The 24,702-nt window shown below is 39.3% G+C and overlaps 1 protein-coding gene across 2 annotated transcripts in view; it reads right to left on the bottom strand.

Annotated features, from left to right (window-relative positions):
- Positions 1 to 213: 213 nt before the first annotated feature.
- Positions 214 to 24,702, bottom strand: part of CACNA2D3 (calcium voltage-gated channel auxiliary subunit alpha2delta 3) — a 1,033,411-nt gene continuing 1,008,922 nt past the window's right edge. For both annotated transcript variants that reach the window (XM_056129451.1, XM_056129450.1), the window contains 3 exons: positions 4,393 to 4,505; positions 4,090 to 4,172; positions 214 to 629 (listed from right to left, as the gene is read on the bottom strand). In XM_056129451.1, coding sequence (XP_055985426.1) covers positions 537 to 629; positions 4,090 to 4,172; positions 4,393 to 4,505 — 289 coding nt within the window. In that variant the 3' untranslated portion in view covers positions 214 to 536. The remainder of the gene's footprint in view (positions 630 to 4,089; positions 4,173 to 4,392; positions 4,506 to 24,702) is intronic.

The following is a 24,702-nucleotide window of genomic DNA, read 5'->3' as shown; positions in this document are numbered from 1 at the left end:
CCATGTAGATGAAATTTTGATTTACTTCTGTAAATATTTTTATAACTGAGAGTGGGGCATCCAAACAATTGTTAAATATTTGTCTAGAATATGCTTTAGAGAAGTCTCTGCCAACAACTATTCTTTGCTGGTGTCTGGAATGGGTAACTTGCTCCTTCATTTTTCAGTCTGTGTTCTCAACAATAAAGTAATGATAAAATCCAAACTAGGAGATTATGATTTTAATATACTTTATTTAAAAAGTACACAGTTTTAAATTGGTTTCAATGGGTTTCAAGCAGAAGGGACACTGCCCACTTGCAGCCCCATTTCTGATGAAGGATGATTATTATCATGTAGCAAACTCACATTTGCATGACTGGCAAAGTAAAAAGATAACTTTTTTGTCAACATAGTTTTAAGAGTTTATATCACGCACAGTTTAAAATCATGAGATGCTGATGGTTGGACTATATTTCATGTCTCCTATGTCGCACCATATTTTGGTTCACAGTTTATCCATAATTTAGCATGCCAAGAGAACATCTCAGTCAGTGTCACCTTGAGAAGAGCATCAAAAGCAGAGGGAACAGCATAAGGACCAGCTTGGCCTGGAGATTGGATGCACTCCCACACTCCCTTGCATTCTCCTACAGAGAAAGTCAGAGTTGGTTAGAACAGTGATAGATTCAAGAAGACTTGAAAATATCCACGTTGAGTCCCCAGGTCTGCCCTACCCCCTTCAGTATACAGTCTTTAGGAACCTTAAAAAAATGGACTTATCTAAATTTGATGTTGGTGTAGAGAAACTGACTTCTATTGTTAAAGCATAAAATATACAAAATTAGTCTTTGCATGCTAATATAAATATGAAAGAACAGAAAAATCAAGAGGAAAGTGAATAATGTCAGAAATGTCAGTCACGAGATGCAAATATTGATTATGAAATTAAAATGTTGGGTTTCTTATTATTATGTGTAAAGAAAATGGCTTGATCATTTCAGACACTTAGTTTTAGATGGCTTTATGTGTTTTCTTTCTTTTTACTTGGGAAGGGGTTTTCTGTTCTACAAAAATAAAATCATATTATCTATTTCTGCCAAATCATTTTTATTTACCAATGAAACTCCATTATGTTTGGTCTATTTTATTCAGCTATTATCTTCTGTGGGGATCTTAGAAGCAGTGCTCAGAAGACCTACAGGATTCTCTTTCCAACATCAGCCAAAACAATGCGCCAGTGGTTCAATGCATGGGTACCAAACACGTTGCTGATTAGGTCCCACAGTGCCAGGGATCACCCACCCACTCTGGTAATATTTGGTACCTCTGGAGCTGTACCCAGCAATACTTGGGGTACTACATGGTGCCAGGAACAAATTGCAGTCAACCACATGCAAGGCATGAGCCTTAACCCTGTTACTATCTCCCCAGACCCAGTTATTATCTTATTGGTGAGCATTCATTTCTCATTTTTTCTGTACTGCTACAAAGAGTACTGATTATAGGACTTTACCAGCCAATGATATATTCCCCTGCCATTGTGTATGGTAAAGATATACGACTAAGGTTCAGAATTGATAGTGTTTTGTCCATAAGTGGCTGTCATTAGGTAACTTTAAATGTTACCTATATTTTCTGATCATATAGTAATATATATCTTTTGTGTCCTTGGTTTATATTTTTATAGGGACTATACCTGATAACACTCAACCTGATTGTATTATTTGGGAGCATGGAAATACTCAAGGGCTACCAGAATCACACCCTTGGGTTACCAAGGTCATATATGGTTGTGCTTAGAGTATTGCTTGAAATCAGGGATCAAACTCTATAGCTGAGGCTGTTTTGAAAGCTCTACTTGTTTTATTTTTCTATGTTTGTTCATTTAACCTCAGACAATAGTGGGAATGTTGACTGTTTGAACTGTATGGAAAAAAAAAGTTTGGGCATTGAGCTTCCGTATGACCCAGAAATTTCACCTCTTGGCATCTACTCCAAGGGTCAAAAAATTCTTATTTCAGAAAAAAAATTCTCTCCTAACTCCATGACAGCACTATTCACAACAGTCAAAATATGGAAATGACCAGTGTCCAAGAACAGATGACATAATAGGCACCATGGTATGTAAACATGATGGAATACTAGTTGGAGATAAAAGAACATATCATCTAAATTTCTTCCATGTGAAAGAATCTGGAGGAATCACTGTGCATCAAGTCTATTAGAAGGAGAGAGATGGATAGAGAATTCATCTCTCTCATACGTAGGATATAAAGAAGGGTAATAAAGGAATAACAGATGATCAAAAGCAATAGAATCTTAGAACTTCTATACAGAACTGAGACTAGTTACAATAGTGGGGAGATGACAGAGGGTAGGAGGTGGGGGATTTGAGGGTTGTTAAGCAGAGGACCCTGAGATAATGGTGAAGAGAAATGAACATTTTAGTGGCAGGGGGAGGTGTGAGATGTTGGAATAAGTTATGCATAAAACCTTATCATCAATAATAGTGTGTAGTGGTAATTAAAATTAAAAAACATATTTTTTGCTTTTTAAATAAATCTGTTTTTTCCTTGATCTAGCATATGAAATTCCTTACAGTCCTTAGGATCTCTTGTGAGATTATTAATTCATATTCTCTACTTTGAATTGAACTTCCATCATATATAAGTATTTCTATTCTGTTACACGGACCTCATCTTACTAGGTTTGGAAAAAAAGGAAAAATACTATTTAAAATGTTTATCATATATCTAGCTATCAAAGAAAATTATTGTATAAACTGTAAGGAAAGTTTTGCTCTATGATTAGTTGTCTAAGTATGCAGTTCTACTTTTAATTGAAGTCGTTTTAGTGTCTCAGACCACTGTTTATATTTGATTTACACAGAACTTTTCTTAGGAATGATTATTGGATTCTACAAAAGGTTCTTGCAGCATATATTTGCATAATATGTTGCTATTAAATTATCCTTTAATAAATCAAACATTCTCCATATATTACAAATTCTTATTAGTACCACAATGCCTTAAACATCTTTTGCAGTATTTAAATTTTTAATAACCTTAAAATTAGTTGATATTGAGAGGTGAAATTAGTCCTTGCTGGCTCTAGTGACATTTTCAAGAGGAGATATTTTCCCAGTCATCTATGATAATTGATTTAGGTTTCTCCATTTTTCAGGGTGGAATTAATTTTTAAATTTGTGTTACTTTTTCTAGCTTTAAAATTACCACATATCACTGAATAGTTGAAGCAGATTTTCTTTTTTCAAAACAGTTGGGTGGATAAAATTATATAGTGTGTCAGTATTAATTAAGAGGAGGGTAAAACAATGATGCAGTAGTAATGATTATGTGGTCAAGTGTAGCATGGTTTTTAGATTAGACCATAGAATTGCAGGGATTGTCTATTCATCTACATCTTTAGTTATGTTCACCTCTTTGGTTTACACTTCCATTTTCTTCTAGGCATCATTTTGGTATCAATGCCCTTATTTTTGTGCTTTGTTATGGGTAGGGAGTTTTGAGATGGTATTTCACCTTCATATGCTGTGCCTCTCCATCTAATATTAAGATTTTCTGATTTTGCTTTGTGCACATTTGTGTTTTATTTATTTATTTTTTAGTGGGGGGGTGGTTGTTGTAAATGAAAGACTGTCTAAAAATAAGGTGGGAAATCATTTGAACTACAATTAGAAACATGTAAATGTAAAATGTAAAAAATGTAAAAAAAATGTAAAAGTCACAGTCACTTTGTGTGCTGTGGCAGGCAATGAAATCACAGCATGCACACAATAGAGAAGACAGTAAAGAGGTTGTTGTACACATGCCTGTGCATGGGTGTGCGTGTGTGTGTGTGTGTGTGTGTGTGTGTGTGTGTGTGTGTGTGTGTTTAAGGGACAAGGTTGAAACAGCATACAGACTATTTACAAGTAGATTTATTTTTGAAAGTAGAGTTCCATTAACTTTCCTCTACATATTTTTTATTTGCCTGAAAAGACTGGCTTGCTCATGATTAAACTTTTAGCTACAGTTCTTTGACCACTGTGAGATTCTCATAAAGAATCTGATGGGAAAAGGGAACATAAAGAGATCCCAGACTTACCTCAGGATGAAATCCATGACACGATTCTGGACGCCGTCTGATCTTCTGGGCCTTTAAACGTTCACACTTAAGAGATTCATTATGTTAACTGTAGTTAAGGCACATTTCCAAGATGTTATTTTTCCTTACTCTGCATTTCAGATGTCAAAATATGGCACTAACTCCATTAACTACTTCTCTTTCCAACAGAGGGATAGTGTAGTTTCCTCTAAAACATATTTCCGGTCTTTTCTTACTATAACCCCCACCCCTACCCCTTACCAGCGACAGCATTAGTGACCAGTTTTATACATAAAAGGATATACCTGATTTCAATGGGCGCCATGGTAATGGGGGCCACAGACTCACAGAGGCAGCTGCTGTCCACCACCACCATAAACAGATTGCTGCTTGGGATTTGCTGGATAACAAAAGACCTATTGGAACAAGGGGCACAGAGACAGTGACTGGTCATTTACCATCCCTCGAGTAAAAAGAACCATGAGGACAGCTTTATCCCCAGGGATAAAATAGGGGAGTAAATTCTCTAATATATTAAAGATATTTTTCCAGAGAAGACTACAGTATTAAAATACTACACCAAAAAAACCTTCCATAAGGCTTATCACTTTTAAATTCAAAGCTTTGTTAAGAAGACAATACATAAATCCATAATTCTGGCCATAGAGGGTTCATAAATTTCACATTAGGAAGACAGGAGTTTTATATGACAAAAGCAAGAGAGTCAAAGTCACCCTAGTACCCAAGGTGTAAGATATTAGGCTTTTCTGAGTATTCTAATACTTTGTGGGGAATTATTAATAAAACAACCCCATTTTGTCTTACCCATTACCATATGTTGAATAATGCAAGTATGTCTTAGAACACACAAAACACCTGCTTTTCTTTCTATGAATGTCAATGTCTATTCATCTAACATCCATAATAATGCTCATTTTTTCACTCATAGCATGATAAAACGCAAAAGACTTGTCTTCAATTTCTACCATATCTGCAACACCAAACCTAGTTCTTGCCACTTCTCACAACTAACCCAGCTGGAGTAAAAAATTAAACCTTGCTATCTCACAAAATGGGAGGTGGGGGGCTGGAGCAATAGCACAATGGGTAGGGCATTTGCCTTGCACGTGTTCAACCCGGGTTCAATTCCCAGCATCACATATGGTCCCTCAAGCACTGCCAGGAGTAATGCCTGAGTGCATGAGCCAGGAGTAACCCCTGTGCATCGCTGGGTGTGACCGAAAAAGCAAAAAAAAAGAAAAAGAAAAAAAAACTCTACCTTAACTTCTTCCTATCAACACTAAGTATCTCTTCCTATACAAGGACATTGTTCTAGAGTTGGTCTCTTTGTAATGGATTATGCCTAATGAACATAAAAACATCCTATCTGAGATGGCTCATTAGAGAACCAATGATTATCAGGTTGCAAGGTATGACCTCTCAAAGAAAAATTCAAAACAAAAAGGACACAACCCTCTAAAGAAAAACTAAGTTCTTTAAATTTTTAACAATTAATTCAAATTATTCCATCAGATAATACATGAGAAAAAAAATATGAACATAAAATATAAGCTTCAAAGAGAGAAAATATGATTTATTTTAAAATTTAGAGTTACAGCAGGTAGGTGCTTGCCTTGCATGCAGTTGATAGTTTTTTTTTTAATTGAATCACCATGAGATACATTCACAAAGTTTTCATGTTTGAATTTCAGTCGTACAATGATCAAACACCCAACCCCTCACCAGTGCACTTTTTCTACCTCCAATGTCCCCAGTATCCCCCACCACATCCCAACCCTCCCTCTGCCTCTATGAAAGACAATTTTCCCCATACTCTCTCTCTACTTCTGGGAATTATGGTTTGCAATACAGATACTGAGAAGCTATCACGTTTGGTCCTTTATATGCTTTCAGCACACATCTCGCATTCCGAATGATCCCTCCAACCATCATTGACTTAGCGATCGCTTCTCTATTCCAGCTGCCTTCTCCACAGCTCATAAGGCAGGTTTCCAAATATGGAGCAATATTCCTGGCCCTTGTGTCTCTATTCTTGGGTGTCAGTCTCATATCCCTGACACTACATATGGTCCCCTGAGCCTTCAGTAGGAAGCCCTAAGAACTGCTGGGTGATGGGCACCAAAGAATATAAACATAAAATATAAGCTTCAAAGAGAGAAAATATTTTTTTATTTTAAAATTTAAGGTTATCGCAGGTAGGTCCTTGCCTTACATGCAGCTGATAGTTTTTTTTTTAATTTAATCACCATGAGATACATTCACGAAGTTTTCATGTTTGAGTTTCAGTCATACAATGATCAAAACACCCATTCCTCCACCAGTGCACATTTTCTACCACCAATGTCCCCAATATCCCCCCACCGCCTCTATGGCAAAGAAAATTAATAATTAAAATGATATAAATTTTAAGGATAATTGCTAAATAGAAATCTTTGAAAGCAAAAATCTGGGAAATCTAAGATAGCATGGTAATTCACATGTGACTTGAATGATGCTGAGCTGGGTTCTATCCCTGGCATGCCATATGGTTCCTCAACTTCCACCAGCAATGATCCCCCCACACACAAAATCATGCAAAGGAGAGGAACAGGTTTAGAAACACACAACTATTCAAAGTAAAAAATTTTAATATAATAGTTTGTAGTGAAAAATAATATGAATCATTATTATAATAAAACAAAGGATGAGTTTTATGATAGTATATAGATACTATCATTAAAATACTATCATGGAAATAGCAAATCATTGATGCTCTTTTAAAATATTGAGTAAAAACGTAGGATTTAAGAAAAAATACATGATTTTCAAATGCATGACACATATCAAAGAGCAGAAAGCATTAATTACATGCTTTTATATGGTGAGACACTATATAAAAGGACACTACCTCCACTATCCAGCCGCCACCACACTCCAGGAGGCTTTCCGGACCCCCGCGGCCGCTTTGCGACACATCATAAGACACTAAATACCCATCTTCCGGAATTGTCATACCATATTTGATAGGGTTCAAATATGGTAACACCTACAAGGGTGATTAGAGGTCGCTCCAAAAGCCTCTATCTCTCTCGGAAAGACTGGCAAGCTACCGAGAGTATTCCACCCGCACAGAAGAGCCTGGCAAGCTATCCATTGTGTATTCGATATGCCAAAAACAGTAACTACAACTGGTCTCATTCACCTGACGCTGAAGGCTTCACCGACATGACAGCACTGAGAAGGATGAGAAAGGAGAGGCCGACAAAATCTCAAGGCCGAATTAGGCTGCCACAACGAAGGAAGACAAAAATGATCGTCTGTACATTCAATGCACGTACGCTAGCATCAGATGCATCCATCGAGGACCTGATGGTACAAGCGCGAATGATCAAGTATGACATCATTGGTCTGACTGAGACAAGAAGGCACGAATCTCACCATGCCATTTTCGACACTGGAGAAGAATTGTTCCTCGGATCATGCGATAAAAGAGGTGTTGGAGGCGTCGGTATCTTTGTCAACACAAACTTGGCCAAGAGCATTGATTCATTCGAATGCCTAACAACCGGAATCGGACGTTTACATTTGAATAGATGTGGCTCACTGCCTGCAGTTTCTATCTTCGTTGTCTATGCACCAACATCTCATTATGATGAAAGAGAAATCGAGAAGTTCTACATGGAGCTGGAGAAGTTCTATAAAGAAGACCACACCTTCTACAAGATCATTGTGGGTGATTTTAATGCCAAGATAGGACCGAGAAGATCAGCTGAAGAACTTCACATCGGGACTCATGGCCTAGAATGGAACGAACAGGGTGAGAGACTGTCTGAGTTCATCATGTCGACCAGGGACCATCCATGGTAACTCACAGTTCCAGAAGGCAGAATCTAAAGGTTGGACATGGGAGTCTCCCGGTGGACGATTCCACAACAAAATAGACCACATCATATTCAATCGACGGTTTTGCCTGACTGATGTCGCTGTTATCCCAAAATTTCGAACAGGATCGGACCACCGTCTCCTTCGAGCAAAATTCTACTTCACAGAGCGGGGAGAAAGGGCTGCAAAGTTCAAAAAGAGAACTCCCAGAACGACCACCAACTGGGAACTCTTTGGCACTGTTGCGGCAACATGGGAAGATGCCATTGTTGACAACATTGACGAGGAATACGATCGACTGGTTCAGCACCTCCATGAATGTGTGAGGAACGCCGAGAGAGATAGCCGCAAAAAAATGCCTGTCTTCGAAAACTCTTGAGCTAATTCACCAGCGTGGTGACAAATGACCTGGCACCCGAGCTGCGCAGGAGGAAGAGAGCGGCTTGGAACGCCTTCAAGAACGTCGAAGAAATAGCTAAGAGGACGAAGAACCTCCGGCTCCGGGCACATCTCTTTGATTCCACTGTTCTTCCTGCATTAACATATGCCTCAGAGACTTGGGCCCTACACAAACAGGATGAGAACGCTATTCAGGTCTCCCAAAGAAGAATAGAAAGAGCTATGCTTGGAATATCACGTTTCACTCAAATGAGAGAAAGAATCCGGAGTTCCGACATCCGTCGATGATCAAGAATCAAGGACGCTGTCTCATTTGCCAAGGTGTCAAAAATCAGATGGGCTGGTCACGTAATGAGATTTAACGACGACCGCCAGACTAGAGCTGTTACTGACTGGATTCCACGGGATGTCAAAAGACCGCGTGGCCGCCCACCTACCAGATGGTCAGACTTCTTTGTCAAGATCATGAACGATCGGTTTGAGGCTCTTCATGTTCCCAGAGCGAACAGATGCCATTGGGCTACACTAGCACGCGACGGGGACAAATGGAGACATTACTGGCACCCGCTCAAGCAAATCGACGACTAATGGGAAGTTAAGTTATTAAGTGATATAGTGAGATACAATTAGAAATCAAACAAAACAAACACTGTCCTCCCGTTGTTCGTCGATTTGCTCGAGCGGGCCCAGTAACATCTCCATTGTGAGACTTCTTGTTACTGTGTTTGGCATACTGAATACTCTCGGTTGCTTGCCAGGCTCTTCGAGAGGGGCGGAGGAATCGAACCCGGGTTAGCTGGGCTGGCTGCACGCAAGGCAAACGCCCTACCACTGTGCTATCACTCCAGCCCGAAATCAAAAGCAAAAATAAAATATAAACAGTGGGAATTAAGTTTAAAAATACATTCAATTAGTCCTTGAGAATTTCAACCACCCAGTTCAGATTAAAACTCTGTACTGAATAACTTTGAATACTTTTATTGAGGAAATGAAAAGGAATGCAAAGAAATAATTACAGCAAGTTTGCAAATTGAGAAGTTGGAAAAATAAGAACACAAACATTGCAACAAAGTATCAGTGCCCCTCTAGTGCACTGGACTAAATATTGATGTCTCCATTCAAAGTCCAGCCAAGAGAGGTGATTATCACAATATGTTGCCCCAGTTCACCTGCTACTTCCTGCCGTTTATTAACATGAATCACAGTTCACATCTCAGGAGAAACAGCACTCTCTCTATCTCTTACCTCCAAGCACATCCCTAATTTTTAATCCTCCTTTATATAATTTCAAAAATGCTTTATCTACTTAGAGTCTCTTTTTGTTTACATCTGTCCTCTCATGAATCTGCACCACGGCTGTGCATGCTCCTCACCACTCACTGAGTCATTTTTTGTCAAGGATGCAATGAGCTGGTTACCTTGCTTCTTCACTGCCCTACTTACTTGATCATGGTCTGCTCCTAAGAACAGCTTGTAGTTTCCATGGGAGCAACGTGGCATCTATAGCTCATGGTTATTTGTAACCCTCAACACTTGTACTTGGGTTGAAGCAGTTCCTCGGTAAACATTTGTCAAATCAATGAGAGAAAGAATTTTAAAGATAAAAGCAAAAGAATAACATGTAAATAAAAATGACAAAGACAACTGAAAAAAACACTGGTTTAAAAGAACACTGACATACACCATCTATAATGCTACTGATTAAGAAAATAGTCGTAAAGTCACATTCATCCCCCTAAATAGAGGAATTTAAAACATTTTAAAGGATTAATTATGTATGTATGCATACATATATATCATTACAAAAAATTGAAAACAGAAAACTCATCTTTGCGGATAAAGTATAATTTATTAACATTTGTTGACGAAGTTATTTTAAAAAACACACAAGAAGACCAATTCCATAAATGTCTGAAATGCTCATTGAGAATTTACCCCCAAGTAAACAATATCAAATCACCAAAACAGATATCACTGTGTTCATAGAAAACCCACAGACTAACCAGTAGAAGTAATAAAAGGACTCTTAACAAGGTGACCAATTACATAACCAGCATATAAAAACAAAGCCTCTCCATGACAATGGCAATAACCAATAAAAACACATTTATAAAACAAAGATTCATTGATGGTATCAATAATCACCATGAAGTATCTAAGAATACATGTGGTGAAATATTATTTTTTATGAAGAAATGACCAACTTTACTAAAATTGATAAGAAAAAACTAAAAAAAAATTGAGGGAAATACAATAGTTGTGAATAGAAAACTTCTATGTTAAAGAAGTTATTTATCCCTCAATTATCTTTTTAATTCAAAGCAACTGGAAACAAAATCCCTAAAAGAACTTTGATGAAATTTGAATTCATAATCCTAATATTCAATCAGAAAGGTAAATACAAAGCATCTAGGCAACTATGAAAATATGTATTTTACCATATGATCATGCCATATCATATCATATGCAGAGAAGGCATTTGACAAGATATATCACTCATTCATGACAAAGCTCTCGACAAAATGGGACTTGAAGGAACTTTCCTCAAGTGGTGATTATTTCCTATAATCAAAGCCACCTACCACAAGCTCACAACAAGCATTATCCTCAATGGGGAAAAATAAAAGTATTTCCTCTAAGATCAGGTACAGGACAAGGTTGCCTGCTCTCACCACTTCTATTCACTATTGTACATAAAGTGCTTGCCACAGCAGTTAGGCAAGCAAAAGATATCAAGGGCATCCCAGGTAGTAGAGAAGAAGTCAAGCTCTCACTATTTGGAGATGACATATTACTACACTTAGAAAATCCTAAAGCTCCTAGAAACAATAGATTTATATAGATTGGCTTTTATAAATAAATATCCAGAAGTCCTTTCCTATATATAAATAATGAAAGAAAAGAAAGCTATTTAAACACATGCTCAAAGTCAAAGGCTGGAAAACAATTTTACAGGCAAACAACTCCCATAAAAAAGCTGTGGTAACCATCCTAGTATCAGACCACATTGATTTCAGACTGAAGAAGGTCACAAGAGACAGTGAAGGCCATTTCTTATTGATCAAGGGATCTGTACAACAGGAAAAACTTACAATACTAAATGTATATGCACCTAATGAGGGACAAGCAAAGTACTTAAAACAACTACTCATAGACTTGGAGAAAGACATCAATAGCAACACAATACTAGTGGGAGACTTCAACACCGCTTTATCACCATTTGATAGATCAACTAGACTCAAGCTTAGCAAGAACATACTTCATCTGAGGGAAAAAATGGAAGAAGAGGACTTAGTAAATATATACAGGACACTTCATCCTCAAAAAGCTGAATACACATTCTTCGCAAAGGAGCATGGAACATTCTCAAAGACAGACCACATACTGAACCACAAAACATACCTCCATACAATTAAGAAGATAGAGATTGTATCAACAATCTTTTCATACCATAGTGCACTGAAATTAGAAGTAAATCACACACAAACAGAAAAAAAATAAAACACCTGGGAATTAAACAGTGCACAAGTGACTTAGAAAGGAAATCAAAGAGGAAATCAAAAGATTCCTAGAAATGGATGAAAATGAGGACACGAGTTACCAAAACTTACGGGACACAGCAAAATTTGTGTTAAGAGGAAAGTTTATAGCTCTACAAGCATTCCTCAGGAAGGAGGAGCGAGCCCACATAACTAACCTAACCTCACAGCTTAAGAGCTTGGAGAAGGACCAACAAAAGGAGCCCAATACGAACAGGAGGAAGGAAATAATAAAACTCATATCAGAGATAAACAAGATGGAAACCCAAAAAACAATCCAAAAGATCAATGAAACCAAGAGCTGATTCTTCAAGAAAATAAATAAGATCGATAAGCCTCTAGCAAAACTCACATAGTAAAGAAGAGAGAAAACCCTAAAATACTGAATAAGAAATGAAAAGGGGGTCATTACAACAGAAACTACAGAAATTCAAAGGATCCTCAGGGAGTACTTTGAGAAGCTTTATACCATGGAACATGAAAACCTTGAGGAAATGGATAAATTCCTAGATTCCTATAGACTCCCAAGGCTGAACCAAGAAGACCTGGAATACCTGAACAGACCTATCACCATCAAGGAAATTGAAATGGTAATAAAAAATCTCCCCAAGCACAAAAGTCCTGGCCCAGATGAATTCACTAGTGAATTCTTCCAAATCGTTAAAAAGGACTTACTCCCAATCCTCTTTAATCTTTTCCACAAATTAAAATATCAAAAACACTTCCAAACAGTTTCTACAAAGCAAATATCACTCTGATACCAAGAGCAGACAGAGATACCACAAAGAAAGAGAATTACAGGCCGAAATCCCTGATGAACACAGATGCAAAGAACCACAACAAACTATTAGCAAATAGAATCCAATGACTCATCACAAAGATCATACACCATGACCAAGTAGGATTCATCCCAGGGATGTAGGATGGTTTTACATTCAGAAATCAAACAATATCCATCATATCAACAAAAGAAAAGATAAAAAGCATATGATCATATCAATAGATGCAGAGAAAGCATTTGACAAGATCCAGCACCCATTTATGATGAAAACCCTTGCCAAAATGGATATAGGGGGGACTTTCCTCAGTATAGTTAAAGCCATCTACCACAAGCCTACAGCAAGCATCATCCGCAATGGGGAAAAACTGAGAGCCATCCCTCTAAGGTCAGGGATGAGACAAGGATGCCCACTCTCTCCACTGCTGTTCAATATAGTAGTGGAAGTACTTGCAACAGCGGTTAGGCAAGAAAAATATATTAAGGGTATTCAGGTAGGAAACGAAGAAATCAAACTCTCACTATTCGCACATGATATGATGCTATTCTTAGGAACCCTAAAATCTCTACCAAGAAACTCCTAGAAACAATACACTTGAAGAGTAAAGTTGTAGGCTATAAAATCAATACCCAAAACTCCATGGCTTTCCTACGCAAACAGTGAGAATCAGAAAGTGACATGAAAAAAACAATCCCATTCAAAATTGTGCCCCAGAAAATCACGTTAAACCTAGGAAGTGGCTTAACTAAGGAAGTAAAGGACCTGTACAAAGAAAACTACAAAACGCTACTTCAGGAAAATAAGAGGACAAGAGAAAGTGGAAAGATATTCCCTGCTCATGGATCAGGAGAATTAACATTGTCAAAATGGCAATACTTCCCAAAGCATTGTACAAATTCAATGCAATCCCTATAAGGATACCCATGATATTCTTCAAAGAAATGGAGCAAACACTCCTGAAATTCATATGGAACAATAAACTCCCACGAATAGCTAAAACAATTCTCAGGAAAAAGAAAATGGGAGGAATCAACCTCCCTAACTTCAAACTCTACTACAAAGCAGTACTAATTAAAACAGCATGGTACTGGAACAAAGGCAGAGCTGCAGACCAATGGAACAAGGTTGAATATACTGACATCTCCCCAAACATATGATCACCTAATCTTTGATAAAGGAGCAAGAAATGTGAAGTGGAGTAAGGAAAGCCTCTTTAACAAATTGTGCTGGCAAAACTTGATGGCTACATGCAAAAATGGGCTCAGATCTCTGCCTACCACCATGTACAAAAGTAAGATCAGACCAAAATCCATAAGGTTCATTGAAGACAAAGTTGGCAAAACCCTCCAGACATTGAAGCTAATGGTATCTTCAAAGATGTCACGCCACTGGCTGAGTAAGTGAAAACAGGGATTGACAAATGGGACTATTTTAAACTAAGAAGCTTCTGCACCTCAAAAGAAACAGTGACCAAAATACAAAGACAGTCTACAGAGTGGGAAAGGATATTCGCCGAATACACATTCGACAAGGGGTTAATATGAAGGTTATACAAAGTACTGGTTGAACGCCACAAAAAGAAAACATCCAACCCCATCAAAAAATGGGGCAACAAATTGAACATGAACTTTCTCAAAAAAGAAATCCAAATGGCAAAAAGGCACACGAGAAAATGCTCTACATTATTAATCATCAGGGAGATGCAGATCAAAACCACAATGAGATATCATCTCACACCATAGAGAGTGGCCCACATCCAAAAGAACAAAAGCAACAGGTGCTGGCGTGGATGTGGCAAGAAAGGGACCCTCCTCCACTGCTGGTGGGAATGCCGACTGGTTCAGCCTTTTGGAAAATAGTATGGACGATTCTCACAAATCACAATCACAAATCATCCTGTTATTCGTCAATTGCCTCGAGCAGGCCCCAGTAACGTCTCCTTCATCCTAGCCCTGAGATTATATTCAAGATTCTTTAGGAGAATGAGACCCATCATTGTTACTGGTATTTGGCATATTGGGTATGCCACGGGGAGTTTGCCAGACTCTGCCGTGTGGACAGACTACATTCGGTAGCCTGCCAGTTTGTCCAAAGTAGGAATGAGATGTTATAATAAGATGTTGTGTGGCCGCAAATGGTCAGGGCGGGGAGGAAAGCTCAACCCGCTCCCCTCCAAGGAGCCCCGACAAGGAATAGCCAGGCACGGGGGCAGGAGACTGCACTATTCTCCTCCGGGAGCTGGTTTTTATAGTCTCTGAGTCTTGGCCGTTGATGGGATTACACGGCGCCAGGGGGCCAGGTGGTGGGTGTGACCCCCGCCTACTGGAGTTTGGAGGATCTGGGTGGAGGATGCCCGGCCCCAATCTGAGTAGGCTTGGAGATCTCGGCCCCGGAACCCACGTGGCTTTGTCCCTCTGCCAGTACCTTCAGGTGTGCAGAGAGTGGTCTCAGCATGGTGGTGGCTGGTCCTGGAGGTCTTCGGCTGCCGGGGCCCTGGTCAGGGTGGGGAGGAAAGCTCAACCCGCTCCCCTCCAAGGGGCCCCGGCGAGGAATAGCCAGGCGCGGGGGCAAGAGACTGCACTGTTCTCCTCTGGGAGCTGGTTTTTATAGTCTCTGAGACTTGGCCGCTGATGGGATTACGATTCTCAAAATATTAGAAATTGGGCTCCCATTTGACCCAGCAATACCACTCCTCGGAATATATCCCAGAGAGGCAAAAAAGTAAAGTCGAAGTGATATCTGCACTTGTTTGTTCATTTCAGCACTCTTTACAATAGCCAGAATCTGGAAAAAACCTGAGTGCCTGAGAACAGATGACTGGTTACAGAAATTTTGGTACATCTGCACAATGGAGTGCTATGTAGCTGTTAGAAAAGATGAAATCATAAAATTTACATACAAGCGGTACTACATGGAAAGTATCATGCTAAGTGAAATGAGTCAGAAAGAGAAGGATAGACATAGAAAGATTGCATTCTTCTGGGGATCTAAAGTAACAAAATAGGAGACCCAAGAGTGGCCAAGATTAGTACCAGGATGTTTGCTCCATGGCTTGGAGGCCAGCCACACATGCTAGGGGGAAAGGAGCTCAGATAGAGAAGGGAGCACCAAATAAAGGGTGTTGGGAGGATCCTCCCAGGATGGGAGAAGCATGCTGAAAGTAGACTATAGACCAACATGATTGCCACTCAATGCCTCTTTTGCAAACCTCAACACACAAAAGGAGAGAAGAACAAAAGGGAATGCCCTGCCACAGAGGAAGGGTGGGATGGGGGGGATAGGAGTGGGAAGGATACTGGGATCCATGATGGTGGAAAATGCGCACTGGTGGAGGCATGGGTATTTGATCATTGTATAATTGAAACCCAAGTACAAAAATTTGTAAGTCTACAGCTGTACCTCATGGTGTTTCACTAATAAAAATTTAGAAAAAAAGAATGACTGCATTCACTTGTGAGGACTGCATTCATTTGTGAGAGAGGTAGATAGATAGATAGATAGATAGATAGATAGATAGATAGATAGATAGATAATGAGACTAATATCCAAGGCCAGGGTAAGCAGAGGCCAGGAGGACTATTCAATGGTTGGAAGCTTGGCACAAGCCACAAGTGTGTGTGTGTGTGTGTGTGTATGTGTGTGTGTGTGTGCGTGTTGGGAGGCGGATGGGAGGTGAGCGAAGGGTAGATAGGATAGAGAAGGAACAAACATGACAATAATAGTTGGAAATGATCGTTTCAGACAGGAACTAGTGTTGAAAGTAGATAAGTATGACTAATACCCTTTCATTAACTGTGTTGCAAATCATAAAGCCCAAAAGGGGAGAGAGAGAGAGAGAGAGAGAGAGACAAAGAGAGAGAGACAAAGAGAGAGAGAATAAGAGGGAGAGACAGAGAGAAGAAAAGTCCATGCCATAAAGGTAGGCAGAGAGGGAGCAAGAGGGAGACTGGGATCCTTTGGTGGTGGAAAATAAACACTGCTGAAAGGACAGATGTTGGAACATTATATGACTGAAATTCAATCATGAACAGCTTTGTAACAGTGTATATCACTAAGATTTATTTTTATTTATTTTTCCTTTTTTTAAAAAAACTTTTTTATTATGCAGGAAAAAATAACCATTTTCAGTCTTAACACACAAAAAAATTATTCCTGTGCTTCCTCTGCAAATTAAAGTTCAGTCATTTGAAGATTTGAGTCTTAGGAATATCTTTAAATTTTTATCAGTTAGGGAATGATTATTACTTTTAAGATTTTAGAAGTCATTTACAAAGACAGACCTTATTAAACCACATACCTACTTTTTGATATATGAAAATCCAAAATGTTTATTAAAAAGACAAATGTATAAAACAATTGACTATGCACATTTTTGTGAAATGGCATTTCGTGCAAAAAAGAACATCAAAGGAGCAGATAAATATAATCAAAGTAAATTACAGAGGATTACCACAATTTGAATAGTAAAAGGAATTCTAGCTTATAAATCAGCATTATGTAAAACAGAGAATTGAAGGACATCTACTATAAAGTGAATAGTAGATGCACTTCAGGAAACTGGTTTCATTCTATTTTTTTTGTTAAGATTAAAAGTGGATTTTTATGTTGCATTATTTATGTTGATTTTCATTAGGTATATGTCGCTTGCAAAACTAAATTAAACTTATTACTTTTTTCTTTTTTATGATTCATTTTTAAAAATTTAAAAAACAAAACAAAAAATCTGGGTTTTATAAAAATAGATGTGAAAGAAAAGTGTTTATGCTGAGAGGGTAAATCATGAGTCCCATAAACCCGTAAGATGATTTACAGAAGAGAAACCATAGGCAAACTATTAATACATAAAATAATGTTCAAGCTCACCAAAATTTAGAAAGGTATTTGATATAGCCATTATAGATAACAGTGGCTAGTCTTCAAAAATTCAAAATCAGGGGGCTGAAAAGATAGTACAGTGGGGAAATTGCTGACTTTGCAGGAAACAGAAAAGGGTTCAATCCCTAGAAGGCCCCTGAGCTCTGCCAGTAGTGATCCCTAAGCACAAAACCAGAAATAATCTTGAGCACAACTGGATGTGCCTCCCTCCCTCACCACCCAAAAATCCCCAACTCAAACTCCCCCACGATCCACCAATCCCACTTGGAGGCATGTGACTGAAGGGCATGTAATCAGTTCTCTGAAGAAGTTTCTATACCCTTTGCTGCAGTATTTGATTCTTGAGGAAAGAATATGGCAAGAGTGGAGAGAGAGTAGTGGAGAAGGACAGACTTGGAATAATCACAAAAATAAGACAGTTTAATCAATTCAGTTACAAAATCCTAAAGTAGAAAAGCTTTAAAAGGAGAAATATGTTCCTGTATCCTTAAAACATAACATAATTAAATACTATGCTAGAGGTCAAAAGGATTGATATTCTTATTTTAAGAAAGAGAAGATCAGGACTTAATGAGGGTATGTGACTTCTAGAAGCTATGTGAACCTTGAACTGTGCTCAATAGGCTAAATTATATGGGTAACTGGGGCAGAGCTGGAGTTTAACTTGCAAGCTGCAGGCCTCCAAGCACAGGACCATAGGCCACAGATTTTTCTCTGGCATTAAAATTATTAGTGCTCAAAGTCCTTGTGGAAAAGCCCCGAGTGAGCACTCAATACCGATACTTAATGACAGCAAGCATAAGATACTGTTCTTTTTATTGCCTTCAGTCCTATTAGTTGAAGGTTCCCTGAGTGTTCTCCATTGAAACCCCATAGCAGTCATCTCTCATTTTTCCCCTCCAAATCCTGGGAGTAAAAAGTCCTACACGCAGTTATCCTGACACAGAGGAACACAACCCCCTACAAAGGATTTGCCAACGGAAAGATTAACTGCTTTTCCATATTTTAAAGACTTACTGTCTGCTTATTAACATGGTGATTCCGAGGGGTCTGGGCAATGTTAGTTGTACATTTATGTGCACAATGTGTATTTATGGCTTAGGGTGCAGGGTTGAACTTCATAAAACACACCTCCATCCAGCTGGGCCCAGAAGCCATACTGACATCATTGTGCAGAGGAACTGTGCCTGGTGGGTTTCCTGAGGGGAGCCAAAAAAGGCAGGAGGAAAATGTCACAACAGAGAAGCACAGTGGTGATTTCTAAGCAGGGATAGGTCAGAATGTGTGAAATAAATTAGGCCCTCGAGGGAAAGAGAGTAGGAAAGAGGAAAGCAATTTTGATGTGTCTGTTGCCGGAACTGAAGTAATCCAGTCCTCCTGTCTCCATTCACTGCAGACCCAGAAAGGACTAGAGGAAAAATAGATGATGCGATTTCAAGACCGTCTCCCCTGACACGCGACTATTGGCTGCCTGCTTTCTACTGAGGGTGACTTTGCTGACCAGATGAGCACAGTGATCAAGCTGCTGCCAAATGCTTGCCCTAAACAAACATACATAAGGAGAGACACACATGGATGTGATTCCCAAAAGAGACACGTTTGGAGAACTTGGTTGCCTTTCATTAATGGTGTATAAAGCTGCCATTTCCCCCACCACAGCACCATGTAGGATAGCCCGGGATGCCTCTGAATACAGCCCACATAACCCTATTGACCAAGTATTTCTAGGCGTAGTCGTGGGGCCCCATAAACATTGCTTGGGAGCCACCTCTCTCCCCAAACAACAAAGAGAACCAAAAGGCTGTGGTTTTAAAATTAAACTGGCAGTATAGAATCAAAAAAAGTTCTAGTCCCTCACCTTTATTTTATTTATTTATTTTGCTTTTTGGGTCACACCTGGCGATGCACAGGGGTTACTCCTGGCTCTGCACTCAGGAGTTACTCCTGGCAGTGCTCAGGGGACCATATGGGATGCTGGGAATCGAACCTGGGTCGGCTGCATGCAAGGCAAACGCCTCACCCGCTGTGCTATCTCTCCAGCCCGTCTCTCACCTTCAAAGGCTTTCCCTGTTTGATATATTTTCTAGATTTTATTCAAAGAGAAAATAAGACACAGAGCAAGTCACAAGGAACTGCCAACAAGCTTTGACCTTGGAGACTGTTCTGTGTTGTACTATTCTCCAGCAGGGGCTGGTTCATCTTTGTGGATATCCAGTATCACCCTCTTCAGAAGTGGGGAGACACCTTTCCACCCCCCCCTCGGTCTGTACCCAAATTTCTCACACTGATAAATTGTTTAGAGCAAATAGTTGAATAATAACAGTTGAAACGCATACTAGAAATTAAACAAAGTAGGGGCCAGAGAGATAGATAGTATAGGGGGATAGGATCCTTGCCTCGTATACAGTCAACTCAGGTATGACCCTTGGCACCACATACGGTCTCCCAAATAACATCAGGAATGATTCCTGAGCACAGAGTCAGGATAAGACCTAAGCACTCTTGGATTTGGCCCACAAACCTAAATAAATATGTAAATAAATAAATAAATACATAAACAACGTGGATGTGAACCAATATAACTCTAGTCAGGCTGTGGAGCAGTGTGGGAGCTGTGGAAGGGCACCAGACCTACTCATTTGCACTTCAAACAAGGTAATATTTTGAATGAACAGAAGTGACTCACTTAGTTCTCTCACAAAAAGTCAGGCCCAGAAATTTCACAAGTGAATCATGTTGGAGAATGTCAAGGCATATGTAGTTCTAAAATGTTTAATCTGTGTCAGAACAGAGAGAAGGAATTATTCCAAATTGCTTCTTGGATGAGAAAGAGAAGTGAGGGGGGAAGGAGGAGAAAATGAGAAATAGGGGGAGAGAAGAGGAGGAGGAGGTGAATGAGGTGAAGGAGAAGAGAGAAGAAAGAAGAAAGAAGAAGAAGAAGAAGAAGAAGAAGAAGAAGAAGAAGAAGAAGAAGAAGAAGAAGAAGAAGAAGACGCATAAGCAGAAGAAGAAGAAGAAGAAGAAGAAGAAGAAGAAGAAGAAGAAGAAGAAGAAGAAGAAGAAGAAGAAGAAGAGAGGAGGAGGAGGAGGAGGAGGAGGAGGAGGAGGAGGAGGAGGAGGAGGAGGAGGAGGAGGAGAAGGAGGAGGAGGAACAGAAAGGAGAGGAGGAGGTGGAAGAGAAAGAAGAGGAAGAAGTTCAGTGAAATGCAGTAAATATTAGGAGGGCATTGCACTTGTACTGCAGCATGCCTCTGTAAGGATTAAGCAAGAAATCTTATTAAGCTGCACTGGCTTAATAAAAATATAAAAACAATGAAACAACAATTTTTTTCTTTTCGGTCTTTTTTTCTGCTCCTTAGTGTTGAATTCCTGCTTCCTCCTCACCAAATGATATCTGGTATAGCTTTTATGTCTTTCTTATAAAGTCCAATCTAGGTTAACAGTCTAATTTCACATCTCACATCTAATTCAAAGTTCAGCACAATCCTTCTCTAAAACTTCTAAATTCTAGCTTCTTCAGTGGTTTGAGACGGGAGAAATGGAGCAGTAATTAGCTGGTGCACTTTTCACTCCTAGGGTACTGGACAACTCTCTTGGCTTGTTTTCTTACAACACAGATTCCCCTTTGGTGCCCTCTCTCTGGACTAGTCTCCAGACCAGCTCTTAGGAGGTTCTAATGGACTTTTCAGAGGACGTACAGCTCCTGACATGTCCCAAACTTGAGCTCCCATTTAGTTCTATTAATAGAAGTTATTCCCCAGCTTCCTGCATCTGGTGCGAAATATACCTAGTGATACTTCTCTGGTTTTAGTAAGATGATACCTTTCATACTGTCCACCTGACCCTGGAAATAGTCATATTTTCTGTTCCAGCTATGACCACTTCTCAGACCACTTGTTCTCTACATTGCCCTTTCTAACCTGATCACATTTCTTTCCCCTGCAGATACATATGTGCATGTCTGTTGTCTAGCAGATATTTTATCAGTGTTGGACTTCTCTTTTTTTTTTACCCCACCACCCACTCCTACATATACACATGAAAAGAAGAGTCTGCTAGAAAAGTTACCCACTGTCCACCTGACTCTGATAAGGGGAAAATGCCCACTGGAGGAAACGGTTCTTTCTATGAACTTTACTCTTCCTTAGTCATCCTTTCACCTGCCTTTAGGCCATGAACTAAAAGGTGGTCAGTAGCCTATACTCAAATAAGACTCTAGAGTTCCAGGGTGTCCAGCTCTCAACTAATGACAGCTAAAAGGTTGTCTTCTTAGAACCTGAGTGCTTTGTCTTACAGTGTTCTCACCCCAATCTGGGACTATGAGGAAATCCCCACTTAACAGCCCTGTTACCTATTTCCAGTAAATCAGTTTACATAAGACACTGGAGATCTGTCCACTAGGTACCTAAAAGACACTGGACACAAATCTCATCCCTGAAAGCAACCTTAATGAAACAGAAATAGGTGCTTGACTGTGAACCAAATTTGGCATCACATTTCAGGACAACACACTCAGAACTGCCTAATTAGAATCAGAAGAAAGCAGAGATTTAGTCTCCCCTTTATTGTTATTGTTCTGAAAGTGCCAACCTGTGCAATTTACCAGAGAAAAGAGAGGTGATTAAATGTTGGAACAAAGGTAGTATTCACAGGTGCCTAAAACTTTTCCCTGCCCCCATTTCCAATAATTATTTCCTGTTTCATTATAACTCTTTATAGTACCTCCATCTCTTGAGTCACGTAAGCCAACAGATCTTGAGGTTAAGTCTCAACTATTTCATCTTTGAATGGAGTCATACCTGATGTGATTATTTTCCTTTATTCCACTGAAATTCTTACATCTTCCCCGCCCCCCAACCCCCACCCCCGGCCAGCATTGTGGCCAAATAACACTGGAACCTACAACTCATCAGGACTTGGCACTTGGGGGTTTATTACTCCACAGACAGGTTTGTCTTGAATTTTTTTTTATTTTATCCTTGCATCTGTATTTTAAGGGATAATGAAACATGCCTGAGACAGGAAGAGCTGAATGGTTCTTTATGGACAGTTTCCCCTGATCCCATCCAGCAACCTTGACTTGAGATGAGACCTTGTAATAAAAATGAGGAAGGTCAAGCAAGGTATGGAAATACCTGGAAATACCTCAGGATGTGCTGCCAGTGACTTAGCAGGACTGACCCTCTCACCTTCTCTGGGCCAGATACTAAGCATGGCCTGGTTAAGATGGAAAATCTTTAGGAACTAGGTATCCACATTTTAGTGATTAACAGTGGAAAAGAGTTCTCCAAAGAGCTAATGACATATATATAGTGATTAATGACAGAAGAACCTTGCAGCTAGTGGGTCTCATCTCTCACAAAGAAATGGGACATAAAATCTGGGGGTTTCCATGAGGGTCTCAATATTAAATAGCAAGTGAAGTATATCATGGCATGTCAATAGAGAACACAAAAAGAAGGAAAAAAAGGTACCTTGTAAAAACTTTAATGGCAACTTTTCCTGGTTTCTAACCAAGTAGCCCATATTTTTATTTTGCACTGGTCCCTACCAAACTGCATTATTTAGGACATATTGTCCAACTGGCTCCCTGCTCACTATTTCTGAGGTGTGTAGTCCTTCCAAGCACAGATAGATCACTCCCTGCCTCCATCTGCCCCTATTTACATATTACTTTACTCCCCTAAAATCTACAGAAAAGATCTACACCTGTGTGGAGCAGTGAAAAACCCTTATAATCTAGTTAGGTCTTTTGGCTCTCTCTTCAACCTGTTCATTTAACTGCACTGACTCCCAACAACCTTCAATCCCAATACACTGACATACAAAGAATCCTTGAAATTTCCATGCATCTCCCTAGTGCCAAAACTCTATGAAGTTCTGCTTCTTTGACTGGATTGCTCCTTCAATTTTCCTGGGAATCCTTACGTTTTATTTTGTTTTCAACAAAGCCCAAGTCACATCTAAATAAGATCGTATTAGTATCCCTGGATGTAGAGCACAGACATCTTTATTTTTCAGGTTATCTAAAGGGATTCAAAAGAACTGCCAAGCTTGGGACCTACTAATATAGATTGGTGTTTCTCAACCTTTTTCTGACTGTGGCCCTATTCTGACTTTGTTTCCATCTAGCATGCCTCTATCATACCATTTGGTACTCTATTCTTCCTGTTGTAGCCTCCCATTTATGATATTTCCACCTATGACACCCTTGGAATATCATGGGATCTCACAGGGGTTCATATGGCCCTAGTTGGGAGAAGCTGGTCTAGAGGGACAATCCTCAAAGTTAATATGCTTACAAATGATCTGAGAATCTTATTGAAATGCAAATTCTATTCAGTGAGTCTAAAGTGGGGCCTGGATTCAGCCTTCCTCATTAGCTTCCAATGCTTGTCTATGATGCTGTTGGTTCAGAGACAAGCAAATCTCTGAGTGTTGCACTTAATGTTTTCTAAATCCTTAGAGAATTCCAATAATTTACTAAAGAAATTAAACACTCCCTCACATAGAAAAGCATGTCACCTTCCTTATCCCATGGCAAATACCTTTGTCACCCATATAAAATAAACACACTTCTATATGCATGTGGAATTAAATGCTCAAAGCCTATATTACCACTCCTGTATTACCATGTCCCCCAACGTTGGAAAGATAGATGTGAAAAGTCCAGACAATACTAGTAAGCATCTGAAAACTTCATACTATGGAATATGCAGAAAATTTTCTTTTGGAAATTGAAGGAGACACAGAAGAATTAGCCTCTAGAATAACTAAAAGTGAGATTCAACACAAGGCCCCTCCAGTTGTCATATAGAAGTTATAGCCCACACATGAAAAAAGAGTATTGTCTTTTGCTGCAACATGAATAGAACTAGATGGGGTTTTGCTAAACCATATAAGTTAAAACTAGAAAGATAAATACCAGATGATCTCAATACATAAAGACTTTTATATTTCTTTATATATACTTCAGTGGGAATAGACCCGAACCAGTGAAAAGAAACAACACAGACTGACTACAGAACTGACTTTATGGAAGCATGGGAGAGTGAAAAGGAAGGGTAATATGAACGGTAGTGGAAGGATGTTGGCACATCGGCGGTGGGTGTGGTATGATAACATTGAACCCCTAAAAC

This window comes from Sorex fumeus, unplaced genomic scaffold (assembly GCF_029834395.1).
Source record: "Sorex fumeus unplaced genomic scaffold, SorFum_2.1 ptg000072l, whole genome shotgun sequence".
Classification (NCBI taxonomy): Eukaryota; Metazoa; Chordata; class Mammalia; order Eulipotyphla; family Soricidae; genus Sorex; species Sorex fumeus.
This window is presented reverse-complemented; position numbering and strand designations above follow the sequence as displayed.